The sequence below is a fragment of the Aulonocara sp. 'chitande type north' Nkhata Bay genome, linkage group LG16, assembly GCF_057382095.1.
Source record: "Aulonocara sp. 'chitande type north' Nkhata Bay isolate Kocher_YH1m ecotype deep benthic linkage group LG16, A_spYH_male_GT1.1, whole genome shotgun sequence".
Taxonomy (NCBI): domain Eukaryota; kingdom Metazoa; phylum Chordata; class Actinopteri; order Cichliformes; family Cichlidae; genus Aulonocara; species Aulonocara sp. 'chitande type north' Nkhata Bay.
The window spans coordinates 34,235,227-34,251,631 of NC_141359.1; the positions used below are offsets into that span (position 1 = coordinate 34,235,227).

The 16,405-nt window shown below is 42.0% G+C and overlaps 1 protein-coding gene across 6 annotated transcripts in view; it reads left to right on the forward strand.

Annotated features, from left to right (window-relative positions):
* The window catches only part of hecw2a (HECT, C2 and WW domain containing E3 ubiquitin protein ligase 2a), a 50,260-nt gene that overhangs the window by 3,903 nt on the left and 29,952 nt on the right, over positions 1–16,405 (forward strand). For 4 of the 6 annotated variants that reach the window (XM_086266056.1, XM_086266060.1, XM_086266057.1 and 1 more), the window contains exons 2-5: positions 8,687–9,308; positions 14,628–14,735; positions 14,964–15,058; positions 16,280–16,346. In XM_086266056.1, the coding sequence (XP_086122182.1) occupies positions 8,930–9,308; positions 14,628–14,735; positions 14,964–15,058; positions 16,280–16,346 (649 nt within the window). In that variant the 5' untranslated portion in view covers positions 8,687–8,929. Of the gene's footprint in view, positions 1–8,246; positions 8,408–8,686; positions 9,309–14,627; positions 14,736–14,963; positions 15,059–15,696; positions 15,830–16,279; positions 16,347–16,405 lie in introns of those variants that run through there. The other 2 variants (XM_086266058.1, XM_086266061.1) reach the window with 2 other exon arrangements.

Here is a 16,405-nt window from a genome sequence, read left to right on the forward strand (position 1 = left end):
AGAAACTTTAGGTTTTGTGCTCGAATTTTAAGCATTTGGCTGCACAGCATAAATTTGTAATGATGGTCTGCACAGTCACCGGTGAATGAAGATGAGGAGTTAAAGTAAATAAAGAGAGCAGAATACAAATGCCTCGAGCGCAGCGTCTGTTTACAGTTTTTACACATCCACAAACAACCCACATTCCCATTTATAGTAAGCATTTTAAACTCGGAGATATCAATCAGCCTTCCAGCGTAAATGCTATTTTTGACTCCCCGAGGCCTGTCACATGGAGGGATACCCCCCCGAGGAGTGACTCATCCTGGACATTTACTCCCAGGGCGATGTGTTTAGAGGGAAAAAATACCCCGAGTGGGACAGCGCTGCACTTTTTCTGGGAAGTGGGAACACACCGGCACTGAAATACGTGTTCGCTCAGACTGACTCACAAAGGTGCATCTTCCAGTTTTAAACCTTTAAACAAAAGCATGTCTTCATCCACCTTTAGGGTCATCATGGAGCTCAGGGAGAGGATATTTTATGGTGCTGCATCTTTCTTGTGGATAGAAACAAGTGCTTTTAGTGTGTAAAAGTTATTTTTTTTGTGCTGGTTGTGTGATTTGTTCCTAACTTTGTGTGCCAAAGTATGTGTGTGTCAGCAGAGGGACCCCTCTGTGCCCCTGTGGAGGTGACTGCAGCACTTTACAGCCTGACAGAACGGGCACCTTGGGGAGCTGGCACACACACACACACACACACACACACACACACACACACACACACACACACACACAGGCAGAGAAACAGAGGGACAGTGAGTGAGAGGTGGAGAAATCCCTTTACTGACATCATGGCACCTACAGCTCACGGCACGTATCCAGATGGTGAAACGCAGGCGGTGAATTCAACGATTATTTTCATTATTGATTCGTTTTAATGTTTGATGACCTGAATATTTTCCACTGTTAATTGTTTTCACCACCGAAGATCATGAAACTGGTGAAACTTGACCATCACAAAACCCGAAGTGATGTGCACGAGGAGCTGCAGGTGTAACGGGTGCATCTGTCTACGAGAAAATGATTGGTCGACAGATGATGTTGGGTCAGAGCTCCTTACGGGCGCCTATTTGAGCTCCGTGTGTGTGTCCTCAGGTCCAAGCCAAAGAAAAGCCTTGCTTGCACTTGTGTGTCAAGTACACAGACACTCAGATACCTGCACATATGAAAACACCAGAAAAGCAGCAGCAAAGGTTTTCATTTCTGATTGTCAGTTGTAAATTTTTTTTATAAAATGAAGCAACAGCTGTGCATAGACTGTATATAAAAGATGCACACACTTCCAGGTCTGAAAAGTGAAGTCAGCAGGGGGCGACTCCTGTGTTTGCGAAAACAAAAATTTATGATGTTCTGATGGTTTTATGGTCTCAGTTTTCAGTTCCAAGTCTTATTGAAAGCAGCGTGATGTTCATTTTGTAATTTATGATCTCCATTAGCGTTCACAAATACTATAAAAATGCTCAGCTCGAGGCTTCACAGCAGGACTTCACGAATCAGTGGGTGGTTGTCCACAGTTTATCCAAAAAAGTGTTTTTAAATCACTGTATTCATTTTAGAGGGGGAAAGAAAATAGTTGGTTTAGCTGCACAACATGAAGAAGTAAGTCAAGTACAGTTGAATGTGCAGATCTCTGGAGGACTTAATTTTTGATCCTGCAGAGCATCTATCCACGGGTACATTTCCTATAGAGAACAAAACTTTTTGGTTTTTGTACAAGGATTTAAACATGTTTAAGCAGCCTCGAGTGGCCATGAGAGGAACTGCACTTCAACGGCAGCTTTATTCTTCAGGCCCAGAGGTTAATGCAGATGTGGTGGGACCACGAATTGGCCTTAAATCCATCTGTGTCTTTCTTACTGCCAAGTAAAGGTTTAGTAATTTGCTCAGTAACAGATGGTCACTGTCGATTTCAGAAAATGTTAATCCCACTGAGTAGAGGTGCGTTTGCTTGGGAGTATTTGCAGCGAAGGATTAATACACATTTGTTGCAGGGTATTTGCAGCAGGACAGTGTAACTTACGTGAGATAATGTGAAACAACAGAGTTTAAAGCAACAGCAAATCTTGGTAGAGATAGAGCTCAACCCCAGCTTTACCCCTTACTGTAGTGTCACTTTTTGAAGTTGTTCTGTTACTTGCTGTTTGAACCAAAGCTCCTTTTTAAACTCAGAAAAAGATCAAAAATGGGGTTACAATAGACTCTTTTACAACTTTAACTATGTAAGAAGGTTTTGTACAATTTAATAGGTCACGGACTTGACGAGTAGAACCCCATATTTTTTATGACTGGCTAATCTATTCTGGAGGTTTGCTTCTGAATGCCTGTTAGAATGTAGTTTAATTATATGAGAGCATGTTTTATAGCAGGTATGTGCAGAATCTTAGAATTCTGACTTTAATCTCAGAATTTTGACTTTTTTCTCAGAATTCTGAGATTAAAGTCAGAATTCTGACTTTTTTCTCAGAATTCTGGAAAAGGAGAAGAAAAAAGATGTGCCCACTTTTTTTTTCTAGTCCCCTATACTGCATTATTTCTAATGGCCAGCAGGGGGCGACTCCTCTGGTTCCAGAAAGCAGGCAGATTGTATGGGAGTCTATGACAAAATGAGCCTCCTTCTCACTTTCTTTAATGAGCTCTATAAATGTCTTGCTAATGAGTTTATGGTCTCAGTCACTAGTTTTAAGTCTTATTTAAAACAACATGATGTTTTTTCAGTAAAATACGATCCCATTTAAAGTAAAACAGACAATATTTGAGGGTATACTTTAAGGTGGGACCTAACTTATGATTGGCAGGTGCATATCACTTTTTTTTTTTAAAAAAGCAAGATGGCAGTGACTAAAATGTTCAGCCTGACATTAAAAAAAGCTTTTATTTAAAAAAAAACAACTAACACTGACATTTGTGGTTTTTGTTTTTAAGGTGTCAGAGTCTCGATTCATGTTGGAAACTGCCATTTTGATCAGTTTTATAGGCTTTTAACTGTTAGTGAGGAGATATGTCTTGACAGCAGAAGCATGCTTTTTAGTATTAAATGAAAGAAAGGCAAAGAAAGTGTAATGAAATGGCTCACTGGTATGTTTTTGAACTGTGGTTGTGACAATAAGATACATGAGGCTTTGGAGAAGAAGAAAAGTAAATCCAGAATCTAACTAAACTAAACTCGATCAAATTCATTAATTGTTTAACCAGGGGAAAACTCATGGTGTGCGTGCAGTAGAGCGGTGCATGTGCCTTGTGTTGAGAGAACTGTGAGCTGTGCAAAGGGAGATGTACAGCCATAATGCTTCCATGGTGCCTGTCAGTCATGCCTGTCACTTGGGACGCTGGAGTTTTCCAGCTTCACAAACAACACTGAAAACGACCTGCCACGAAGAACGGCACGACAGCGATACCTGAATACCTAAACCTGCCATCTGGTTTTGGGAGCGTTCTCTGAAGAAACTCTTTTTGACAGGATGCGAGAAAACAACTATCCAGCAGAGTCTGGCACACTCCATCACCTCCTCTGCTGCAGATGTGTCTGCTGTTAGTATTCAGCGCACAGCGGTGCACTGTACAAAGTATTCAGTGCCTAATAACCAGTGTTGGGTAAGTTACTTTAAAATAGTAACTTAGTTACATTACTAGTTACTTCTCTCAAAAGTAACTCAGTTACTTCAAGTTACTCGTTACTTTCAAAGTAACTAGTTACTAGGGAAAGTAACTTTGGTTTTACTCAGAATTCTCTTGTTAATGTGTTTCTTCCATAACGTTGCCAGTCTTCTAGCTTGCTTACTTGCCACAAGTGCACTGTGCCACCTACCAATAGAAAGGATATGATAACGTGCATATTTCCACGAGAGAAATCCCACGCCTGGACCGTCATTGACTGCTGCCATGATTCTAGCCTACGTCACAGAGTCATCTGCGCCTTTTACATCCAACACAAAAACTGCAGTCGTGGTGCTTTCGATTGTACTCAGAACTCAGAAATTCTGCCTTCTGAATAGGAAGATGTAGGTAACACCAGACTGCAGATGAGCTGCATACAGGGCTGGACTGGGAAAGAAAATTGGCCCGGGCATTTTGACTAGAAACTGGCCCACCATTATAGGAAAAATCATAAAGCCTTTGAATGAAAACAAACACTGTTGTGACAGTGATGTACACTGTTTTGATGGTATATATGCATCAATCTATCAATCGTTTGTTGTAAGATTCAGATAATTATTTTTTAAAAGCTAGACATTTTAAATGAGAATAAGAAAGAAAAGTATTTCTTTGTGCCCCCCATTCCCTGTTAATGCCCTACATGCCCCCTTGGCCACACTTTGCTAGACCCGCCCCTGCACAGTTACCAGCTGTCAGCTACCTAAAAAAGGATCCTGGGGTTATTTGTCTCTCAGAAACAGTTCATAACTTCCCTTCAACTCATTCATGTCACCTAAAAGGTAAACCTGTTTCTCCATTACCTGCTCAGCTCTGATGATTCAGTAAGGACATCTCCTGGTTTCATCTTCATGTTTCCCTCTCACCAGATAACCAAACCATATCATGACCAGCAGCTTTTTTTTACAGCTGTGGCTCCAGCAAACATCAGCTGATACTAGAAATTAATATTAAATAAATTCTAACAACAGCTGATCAAGCTTAAACGTGCTGCTGTTGTTTAGCGCAACATCCGCTGGTTTCCTCTTTCGGCGCAAAGTGGGCGATAAACAAACAAGAGAGCCGATCAGCTGATCATTGATCAGTTTCATGATTGAAGTAGAAACGGGAGAGGGAGGGGGAGAGAATGAGAGAAGAAGAGGCAGCTGTGCAGCGTAAAGACACAGAATAACTCCAGCTTTGTGCCTTTTTCATTGTAGCTGAATTACGGGACAAACTGTTCCTTTTCACCTCAATAAGAAACGCGTAATATTTTCTCTGAATACCAGACGGGACGGTTGGCAACTCTAATAACTTATGAACAAAATAAGGTTCAACATCATTAACTTCATAGCACCACCCAGCTGTGTAGAAACTCCGTCATGCTAGCTAGCACGCAGTACGGAAAAAGTCAGAATAACGAAAATAAACTCCACCTAAACTTGGTTCATATCTGACCCAGAGAGACTGCAGGTCATAACTTCTTACCTGAAGTTCAGTTCACACTTGGACCGGCGGCCGCCTCGGGTCTCTTTTCCTTCTGCGTCCCTTTTCCTTCATCCACCTGCTGCCTCCACCACTTGCTAATGTTACTGAATCTGTGGAAGCTCCGCGATAGCCACCACACGAAGTAACGAGTAACGACCCTATCTAAATCCCAGTAACGAGTAACGCGTTCCTGATTTTGGCATAATAACTAGTTACCGTGCTCGTTACCACAATAATAACGTAGTTACTGTAACGCGTTACTTAATAACGCGTTAGTCCCAACACTGCTAATAACAGAGCAGCGCTCAAATGACGGCATTTGAGACATTTATCATCCCTGAGAAAAGCTGTTTGATTTTGGGGTTCTCATGCAAGGCTTTATCTATATTCACCTTCCTGAGAATCAATCGCTAATCCAGGTCAAACTGTGCAGGGCCGGGCTTCGGGATTATAATGGGAAGCAGGAGTCTTTTCAAAGAAAAAAAGCACTGGAATGGGTCCAGATTACTTAATGCTGTCTCCTGAGGTCATGGTTTGTTCTGTGCTGTTTGGAGCTGCTGCACGCACTCCTCATCCTCTCTATTTTAGTGAGCAGCCACGGCGTCTCGCGCTACACATCGGGGTTAGACAATGCCTGGCAAGAACTGCAGGAGGGGGCCGATTGGACCACAGGAGCGCTTACATAACCACCAAGCAGCTTCATATCTATTTATTTTTTAACTGAAGATGCCTCTGCTTGCTTATGAATGTTACCTCTCTCCCCTGCTTGTGCTATATGACTTTGGCCATGTGAGCACGTGATCTGGATTTACGTATTCCTGCATCTGTGATGAAGGTTTTATTCTGCCATAAATCCCTGTACGAGATCTGGGCTTGGTAATCTCGTTGAGTCAGGGACGTCCAGGCTTTCCTCATGACAAATGCAACAGATCTTATTTCAGCATCAGGCCCGGGATATTTCAGAGACACGCATGAATCACCTTCAGATTGATTTCCTGCTTTGCATGGTCAAGAGTTTCAGCTTACCTCATGGTCTTTGAGTGGAAATGAAACACTAATGAGAATGTAGTGAAAGACAGAAAGGAAGATGGTATTACTGATAAGAGGAAGCATTTATAATAGCAGCTGTGTGAGGTTTATACCCACTGTGAAGACTCAGTGTCACTTTCAATTTGATTCTTTTAGTCAGCAAAGAAAGATGGAAGTAGACAAAGTAAAGGAGAGAGCGTATGGCTGGAAAAAACACACTAAAATCAATGTTTAAGGAATATTTCAACATAATTGGGATGGTAAAAAAACTCAAACACCCTTTTTCTGTGCTCCTATATGGAGGACCAAAACTGCCAAGATTACAAATAAACTTTAAAAAAAAAATCCATAAATACAAAAATCAAATAACTTTACTATTACTGTTGACTTCATAGTTAACTAAACAGTTTAACAAACAATTACATAATATTTAGGAATATCACAATACCAAAATACAAGTAGAATTACGTGATTCTCGATACACTAAAACAAAATGATTGTCCCAGTGCTTAAAGATAAACTGTTTTATTAAAAGTTATTTTAAATCGCTGACATAGTGACATGGAGCAAAGCTGATTTCACAGTGCCAAATGAAAAACCAGAAAACATACGCTGATACCAAAACTTTTAGCCTATATCAGGAGCTTTATATAGGGGAGAGCAGATATTTGGATCGATCCGCCCACCTCTAGTTTTTACTACAGATATGATTTGTCTTTCAGGTGAGGGGTGTTACTCATACATATGTGTGAATGCATCTATGTGCACCGTGAAATAAGACCAACATAGAATTAGATAGTGCTGTTTGTACTTTAATTTATGCCATGAACTTTGTGACAAATACGTAACTCAGATGAGTTCCCAGCTTCATTGTGCTGAACTCCAGCAGGTAACTTAGGTGAGGTTCAGGTTAGAGTGATCCTTTAAGACGATGGAGCCGGGCAAGCAGCTGCATGGGCCACCATAGGGGCAGCCTGGTCAGCGAACTAACCAGTAGGGAAAATGTTAGATAGGACCGTTGCAAGCTATTTATTAGCTAGTTATTATTAGTCATTAACCAAACTTTCAGAATAAAAGCGTGGTGATTATCCAATAATATGCATGTACATTTGGGTGGAAGTTAAGACTGCAAAGGTAAAGAACTGAAATGTCAATGTATCTATCTATCTATTTTTTTAATGTAATAGCCTACATTTATTTAAATTTTGGGGTGCATTTAATGGCATAATTATTTACTAAGTCGTTTATTTATTTATTTTTCTCCATAGTTCTTTACAGTCATTTTTATTTTTTGGTCCAGATTAAAGAGCAAGCAGTGAGTTGTAGACCTGGTTGGCAGATTAAGTTACTTCTGGAGACTCGGTTTCATTTCTTTGACCTCCACCAGGTCACCCGCATCCTTTCTGCAGCTGGAGTTAGGTTTTGATTTTAAGCCAAAAGGTGTTACCTTTCAAATTAAATCTCATAGACATAGTTTTTGTTTGAGTGTCACAAATAAGAGACGTCCTACCTGTAACCCTAGCAGGCTGCAGTGACTTATCATAAGATAAAATGAAGCTCAGACCATCTAGTGATTCTTGTTTTTTTTTTTAATACCATTAGTCTGACAACCTACTTTGAGGTCTGCAGACGAGCTGACAGTTTTAAAATGTTACCAGCGGCTCGGTTCTTGAGGCATACTTCAAATACCACAGATATCAAGCTTAGCTGAGACTGCAGCCCACATTATTTTCCAGTGACTGCACCAGGCATGCGTTAGCTAAATATTACCAAACCTTTTCTGCCCTTAAGAAAAGAAACACACACACATTTACCGCTAATGCTCCTCAGTCTAACTGATACCAGCCTCCCCCTGGCTAGACTCTGAAGTCACATGGCATCCTTTCTTTAAAAACAAAATGGCTGTGGTTGAGACTCTGACAGCGCTCCCAAGACACTTCCCAAACTGGCATCTGCTGATTGAAGAGCTTCCTGGGAGGCAGATACAGCTGCTTGTCGCCTCTCTCCTTTCTTTTACTGAGGCAGCCTACACTGACTGAAACCTTGTTGTAGACACGTGTGTGTGTGTGTGTGTGTGTGTGTGTGTGTGTGTGTGTGCTGTTTTAAAGATTTCCTTTTCCAGCGGTCTCGTAGAGATAATGCATTCCAAATGAGATCATTTCAGCCTGCTCTTCTCCTCATGTGGGCTGAGTGTTTCTAGCAGAGAGAGCGAACACACGGTACGCATCGTTCATCATTCAAAGAAGTAAATAGTGCATTAAATTAATGAAAGAAAACTTAAAATGAGTGTTGGAATGGTGATGTTGGAAGAGGAAGGTGCCGGGTTACTTGTGTCTGTGACGGCTTCTTTGACAGCAAACAGCCGCTCCGGTGACGGATGTTTGTTCAGCCATTTGTTGATTGCAGTTCGCGCCGTGCAATCACTGCTTTTGTTGTGCCGGAGCAATTTTGTAGCTCACTGAGTTTTGTCTGTCTTTCTTTTCTTTCTCCATCCTCAGGTTCTTAATGCCACTGGATAACATGAACTAAGTAAAGAGTCGACTGTTTAGCTTCATTAAGGGACGAAAACGGATGAAAATGCACAGCTTTGTGGATCAGGAACCCACACATCACTTCTAGACAAGAGGCAGATAAATCAGAAACATGTGTCATCGCTTTGGTGACCGTCCGGCTCAATAAGAAGCTCATCTCTGCCTCTACTTCTCGGCTCTACTCATTAACTGCTTTCACTTGTTGCCAACATGCGTCCTTCCCTCGCCACAGCGGTCCTGCCACCCAGGACCCGTTCCCACAATCCACCCAACCTGTCCGTTGGGGGCCGCGAACACCTGTCGGCCCCACGAAGGCGCAGCCCGCATCTCCGGCACACCCTCAGCCCGGAGAACCTGCGGACTCTGGCGGAGAGGGGCGGGGCGGCTGTAGATACCGTGTCCGTGGTGAGCAGCCCCATCGGGCTTCCGCGGGCAAACAGCGACACTGACCTGGTGACATCCCAGAGCCGGTCCTCGTTGACAGCGTCCACTCTGGAGTACACGCTGAACCGTGGCCAGAACCTCGTCATATCCTGGGACATAAAGGAGGAAGTGGATGCTACAGACTGGATCGGGCTGTACCACATCGGTAAGATGATGCAATGGCAAGTAAAGGAACTTTAATTTGTGTCAAATCTCAAGTCAGTGCCTCCCAGCACATTAAGAAACATTACAATATGGCTACATTAGAAAATTATTGGATTCAGAAGGAAATGCAGCAAGGCGATGATCCTGGTATCTAAACATAGGTAGTAAAAAAGCTGTTTAATAAAGCCGCCTATCCAACACAGTGATACAAGCCTTGAAAATTTACACAAAATGCACTTTTTAAAGTTTTCTCCACTAAATTATGAGAAAACCAATCAATCATCCAGGCTACCAGTGATTTTTTCTGCTCATCAGAGACATTAAACTGGGGCATTTCATTCAAACTATGTTAGATCACAAAATGTTGATGCTCAGAACTGCTTATAAATAAAAAATGTGCGAAAAAAACGGATTTGGCTTCAGATTGTGAATTCTGTTGTGTGTGTAAAATGGATCATAAATTGAAAATGTCATGTGGACTTATCTCCTATACTTACGACTAGGGCTGGGCCATATTATACCGTTCACGGTAATACCGGTATAATGTTAGGCAACGATAGGAAAATGAAATATCGCGATAGAATGGGAGTAAAACGCGCATGCGCAGTGCCTTTGTTTTCATACGCACATGGCCGATTGTTGAGTGAAACAGATGAACCAGAATTGGTTTGTAAAAATGGTGCAACTTCAGTGATGTGGAACTGGTTTGGTGTTTGTCCGTCAGATACACGACAAAGCACATTTTTTTTGCAGAACATGCAAGCGGCCGTTGTTATTGTCATATTTGTCGGACTAAGATGCTCTTAAATCTGGGAGTAATCTGGGTCCTAAACTCCGTATGCTTCAGGTCAAACAACACTGCAGCATCACTTAGAGTTAAAAACTGTCTAAATTCTTTCATCTTTAATAAAACGATCAGCATTGCTGCTTTACCAGGTGTAACTATGAAGTTTAACTTCCAGGCATCCATGAAAACTAAAGTTATTACATTTAACGGAGTTAGACGTTAGCAGGAAGCTAGCGGAAGTTAGCTCGCTAGTTTCGCTAGTTACCTAAGCATGATATAGCATGTTCTGACTGAGAGATTTCTGAAAAAAATCAAACGTACACCTCTGCTATCACTTGCAACATAAATGAAGACAGGAAACTAAACAGCAGTGACGTTTGTAGGGCTACTGAAGTTGGGCTAGCTGGTATATAATGATGTGCTACGTGATCGCTAGCGACACAGCTATGTTAGCATAACATAAACAGTGAAGCTGGAGGACAAACACTAACACTTTTCCACTTATAAAAGTTAACGTGAAGGTTCCTCATGGTTAGAGACAAATGCAATCGCATGGCAGGATGTTGTAAACGGACCAAACTTCAGTCAGGAGAACAACTGAGATAATCCATCCACAATATGAGGTTAGTCATTAATAGACTGCAACAACATGGGAATAGAGCAGCTGCCAGAGAATTCAACATTAATGAATCAATGGTACAGAAGTGGAGGAAGCAAGAAGAATGAGTTTAATAAAGTTTGATTTATCTGACTGCTTTGTTTCGCTTAATGTGCCTTATAATCCCGTGCACCTTATGGTCCGAAAAACACGTACTGCACACTGCAGTTTAATGTTGCAAAGCACCTCTTTTTAACTTCAGTGGATATTATACATGGTTATGCTCAGGATATGTCAGCCCATTTCTACTGGAAATGCCTTTTGGTTAAACTTTCAGCAAGGAATTTGCATTTGCACTGTTACATTTTTATAAAGCTTTAATGTACATAAAAACCAGCTTCTTGTTTAAGTGAAAATAAATGGAAGGTTGTCTTTTTGCGCTAGTAATGTTGTGGAGTTGTATTTTGTCTCGCATCAATTATATCGTCGGTTATATCGTTATCGCAAATTTTCAAATATATATCGTGATAAATATTTTTGGCCATATCGCCCTGCTCTACTTACGACATATCCTGGAGAGAAAAAAAAGATTACATTTCTGTAACTCTAAAATATTACACTTAGCTTGAGCACAGAAGTTTGCTTGGTTTCATTAAATATCCTAAAGTTACTGTAGAAAAGCAATCAGCTGATTCTGAGGGGGTCAGATGGGAGCTTTTCTCAGATTTAATCAGTCTTATATGGGGTGACCTGAAAATGACACACGTCTGGGACAGCTTATCTCTCAGATCAGTGTTGATGCTGTTATAATGCTGATATCTTTGCAGAGGCGAGGTGTATGTGCTCAGACAGTAGAGCAGGTCCACTGATTGGAAGGCTGGCGGTTCGATAGTGTTCGTCTTCATCTCAGGGCACTGTCATTGCAGCCTAAACTGAACTTAAGTTTTGCATATTAATAAGCTCAACACTGGTGTTAACGCAAGGGGTAGCAGACCTGTTTATCCACTGTGCTCTTCTGAGCTCATCTTTGTAGCTGTTTTTAGGTGATGCCAGCCCCGATGGCTCATCATACAATCTACTCCCTTTGATTTTAAAAGTAAAACACGCCTGGCTTTCTGCTTTCCATTGTTAAAAGTACTGCTAATACCCAATATAGACCTGGAAGGGTGGATAGAAGAGGTGGTGGCATTATATGTCAATATATGTCAAATCCATTGCTAGTGACTCTGTAACTCTGACAGTCCATAAAGGTAAAGGCTATCAATGTGGGTGTCACATATTGGTTGGCTGTTACAGACCCCACTCGCCTCAGATGTTTTTCTGCAGAAAGAGTCCTCAGCTTTCAGGGTATGCTGGATTTAGCAAATACAGGGCGTAGAAACTCAGAGTCTAATCCAGAGTTAGTTTAGCTGTTCAAATTGTTGTCTTTATATTTAAGAATTTGGCAAAAGTATAAAAAACTAATATACCACTGAAAGGAAACTAAATTAGACTATAACACTCAAATCTACAGTTTGATTGCTCTGGACGTTTCGATAGGTCGATAACTAGCTCTAAATTTTGAGATAATAAACTAAAATTTTGACTTATGGTTAAGAAAATGTGTTTTCTTTATTGGCCTCCATAAATTTCTTCCCACTTCCCACGTATGTTATCAGAACGCGCCAGCTAAATGATTGTTTTTCCCAGTCACTTTAACTTTTACGTGTATTTTTACCACTGAATCTGTTTTGCTGAACTCTTTGGCAGCTCGCCGTCATTCAGAGCTGACTTGACCCTGCGTGTCCTCGAAGCTTTTCGGCTGATCCTGATGTTTTGTTATCGAAATCTGTCGATAGCTTGGTGCAGAGTCTCGTGCAGGAGCTTCCAGCAGCGAGTCAATACTGAAACATTAGCTGTTGAGACTTTACACCGGGCCTGGAGGCTGAGTCAACGTGTCACGGCTCTGCCTCGGTGTACGATAACACACACACCATCACAAAGCATGCACGAGCCGGGTGGTCTCCAATAATGTCCGCTAATCCTGCTTAGAGACAGGAATCTGACAGGGAGGAAATCCGTCGACCTGAGTGCTGAAGAGGGCTATCGGGCTCACGTAGATCTGTCCACGATGGTGAAAGCTAATACAGGAATCAGAGTGTGAAACCAGCACACCGGTGATCAGTCCACTCTGTTTTGATCACGTAGTAAAGATCCAAAAGAGATCTGCTGCTCTGTGATTGAAAGCAGATTCTTATTCTTATTTTTTTATGTCTGAAAAATCTAAGTGTGGTGTACTGTCCACCATGCGTGTTTACACACTGCTGTGATCTCAGCTTCTTAACCCCCTCTTTCAAGCTATTTTTATTGGCTGTGCACACATGGCTGGTATGGGGCTTATGGGAAATGGAGTATTTCTAATGGTGCTGAGGTATTTAGCACAAATATTAAAAAGTGCACAGAAGCGAAGCTTGAAGTTGCTGGTTGCTGATGTGTGTGTGTGTGTGTGTGTGTGTGGGCCTAATAATAAGCTGTAAGTATAAACATCCAAAATTGCACCGTGATCCAGCACACACATCAGGTGCACACACAGGTAACCATTAAAAAGTATCCCACTCTTGCACGTCTTTTAAGACATAGCAGGCTAGAATCTGTGCAAATATACAGAATATTTTACCTCATAAGCCAAATTTTGCTCAGGATACAGCAGTCAAATGCCCTTTTGGAGCAAAGTTAGTGTGAAATTACTGCCTAATGATAATGTTAACCTGCTGCACGGCAGCTCATAATAAGCCAGACTGTTACCTTCATCTGGGTGCACAGATATAATACTCCAAATTGGCACCCCGTGGTTTAGGCGTTAAATTTCCTAATCAGGGGCTGCGAGGACATTAATCAGGGTCAGATGTATGCATGAGTCTCTTCTGCGTCATGGTGAACCCAGTTTCCAACTCAAGTTAAATTTTTGTTTCTAACATAGTTTTTGAAAAATATTCTGACCACATTAAACACGGGGATCTCTGCCACGGTCATAAATTTGCCTTTTCATTGTTCACTGAAGCAAATAATGAACGTTGTCTCTTTACCCCAGATAATTACAAAGTGACGTTGAGGGAGAACTCCAACTCTGAGAGCTGTTCATCAGCATGATGGACTGTGTTAGTGATGGATAATGAGCTTCAGAAAACAATGGGCGCCTTTGGTTTTGGAAAGGTCAGACAAACCTGCCGCACAACAGACGGCAGTAAATTCTGGACGGCGTGAAATTACTCCTATAAAGGACTCGACTTCGTGATGGTTTTAACTTGTTTACCAGGCGATCAGTTTAATTTCTGTTGACCTCTAAGACTTAACCCATCTGGATAAGCTGATTACATTTTCCAGACATTTCCTTCCTTGTTGGTAAAACTGTCTGGGGGCGGTGGGGCGTCAGGTCACTTCATATCGATCATAAGGCCGCCAGGACTTCATTACCTTCTCCGGGGTCTTATACCCCAGAGGAGACACCACTTTCCTTGACTAAGCAGACATTCAATGATAAGCTACCTGCCCTCCCCTCCTTGCCTCCCCTTCAGACACACTGGCATGCTCACACACACACTTCCACCAGTCAGCTGAGTTTGGTGCTTCATTAATCTGTGCGCAAAAGTGCTACGTACAGCGGAATTCCCCCTCCCCGTTTTTAACTCAGAGGAAGTTTGGAGTTTGTCCTTCTGTTTGGAGGTTACAGGGAGGCTATTTTGGGAATGGATTTCACTGATTAAAGGCAAACTTGTGTTTTGGAAGACAGAGTCCGCAGACTAAACACGCTGAAAGGCAGAACAGTTTTGCACTGCAGCGGCACAATGCAGAGCATGCTGTTTGATTTAACTCACATTCTTTGGTCTAAAAATAAATGCTGCAAGAGCCGGATGTGTCTAAAGCAAGAGTGAACTAACACATTTACCCTCCTGCAGATGAAACCAGTCCATCCAACGTGTGGGACTGCAAGAACAGAGGGGTGAATGGCACCCAGAAGGGTCAGATCGTGTGGAGGCTCGAGCCCGGGCCCTACTTTATGGAGCGTAAGTTGGTTATTGAAAAGTATCTCTGCACTTCTTGCAGTTCTTGCTATAAAATATTTAAAATGATCTAAATGGCCGCCAGTGATGATTTAGACCTCACTGAGTGTAAAAATTACCTCCAAATCAAAGGAGAACATTTAGAATGAACCTCCAGGTGCAGCTGAGCTTTAAAGATTTTTCCATGTGATGTTTTTAAAGGGCTGTAACTCTTTTTTGCTTCCTCTGCAGCTGAGACAAAGATCTGTTTCAAGTACTACCACGGAGTGAGCGGAGCCCTGAGAGCCACGACCCCGTGCATCACTGTGAAGAACCCAGCAGTCCTGGTGTGTGAGGGAGGGATCGCACTGATCAATCACTCTGAGATTTATACATGTGAAGTCTGGAATATGGTGGGGATAGCTGGTTATGATTATCGTGATTGTAATAGCTCCAACCATAAAACAACAAAACAAACCAGACTTAAATATCATTAATGTCCCCTTCAAGTTCATATCCTTTAACACCTCTGGACTGCATCCAGCTGTTTCTGTTATTTGTGGATGCTTTCCTGGGATTCCCGTTCTTGGTATTTGTACGTATGTGTGCTGAATTTCGTCCTCTGTATTAAACGTGAACTCTTGAATTTCTGACAAAGCTGCTGCGCAAAGTTGAGATCTTTATAGGAGGATTTTGCAGCAGGACTCCTCTCTAACAGCTCTGAATGGTGTTCCCACGGCCTTCCTGACCGGATGTACCATGTTTCCGCTTGGACATTGTGGAGCTCAAACTACCATTTGATCGCTGAGTCGGAGACATGAAAGTTGAGTCAGTAGGAAATCGTCTGTGAGAGTTTTTTGACAGCAGTAATGGAAACCTACCCTTCTTTACCAGGCGTGGTTCTTTGTCACTTCCTGTTTTTAAAATAAAACCTGAGTTGAAGACTCATGGTTGTGACACACCAGGAGAGAATCCCAGATGCTCAGATGGAAGCGGTCAGAATGGACTTCCAGGATATGACCTAAAGCAAGCAGCAAGCCTGGAAGTGCTCCTTTGAAAGGAAGATCAGCTTTAACTCAGGAGTCGTGGACCTTCTCCAGTTTCTGAAAATAGCAGATGTGGGTGGTTTTTGGATATTTCAGTATGCAGGACTGATTTTGAAGCCATTTATTTCACGTTTCTGCACGTTGAGCTATCAAACAATGAACTGCCTTCATTGGCTCACTGTCTGCCTTAAGAAATCCTGTTATTTATCATTCTCAATAATGGAGCCTCACGGTGGTTTATATGGCATGTTTCATACTTTTCAGTTGATTGATGACTCAATATTGAGTCGTCTGTGACCGTAATCAATCCCACATAAATGCTGAGATTTGGCTCCTCGCTGATGCACTGCTGTCTGCGTTCAGTTCTAATTTATTCCCTCAACCTTCAAAGTCGTGTCCACAGTTATGATTTAAATTCCTGTGAATTCAGTAGGACGTGTGTGTGTGTTTGTGGTCCTTGGAAAATATGTGCTCCATGTGTTTTATAGCATCTAAAGTGTGATGTTGTCTCTTCTATCTCAGGTGGAGGGGCTGGCTGAGCAGGTCGGAGTCGAACATCCTCGTAAACTGATCAGCTTCACTTTGACGGGTGAGTTTAGCAGTTTTGCTAAATGCCTCTTTGCAAATATTTCCAAATCTGGAAGAGCC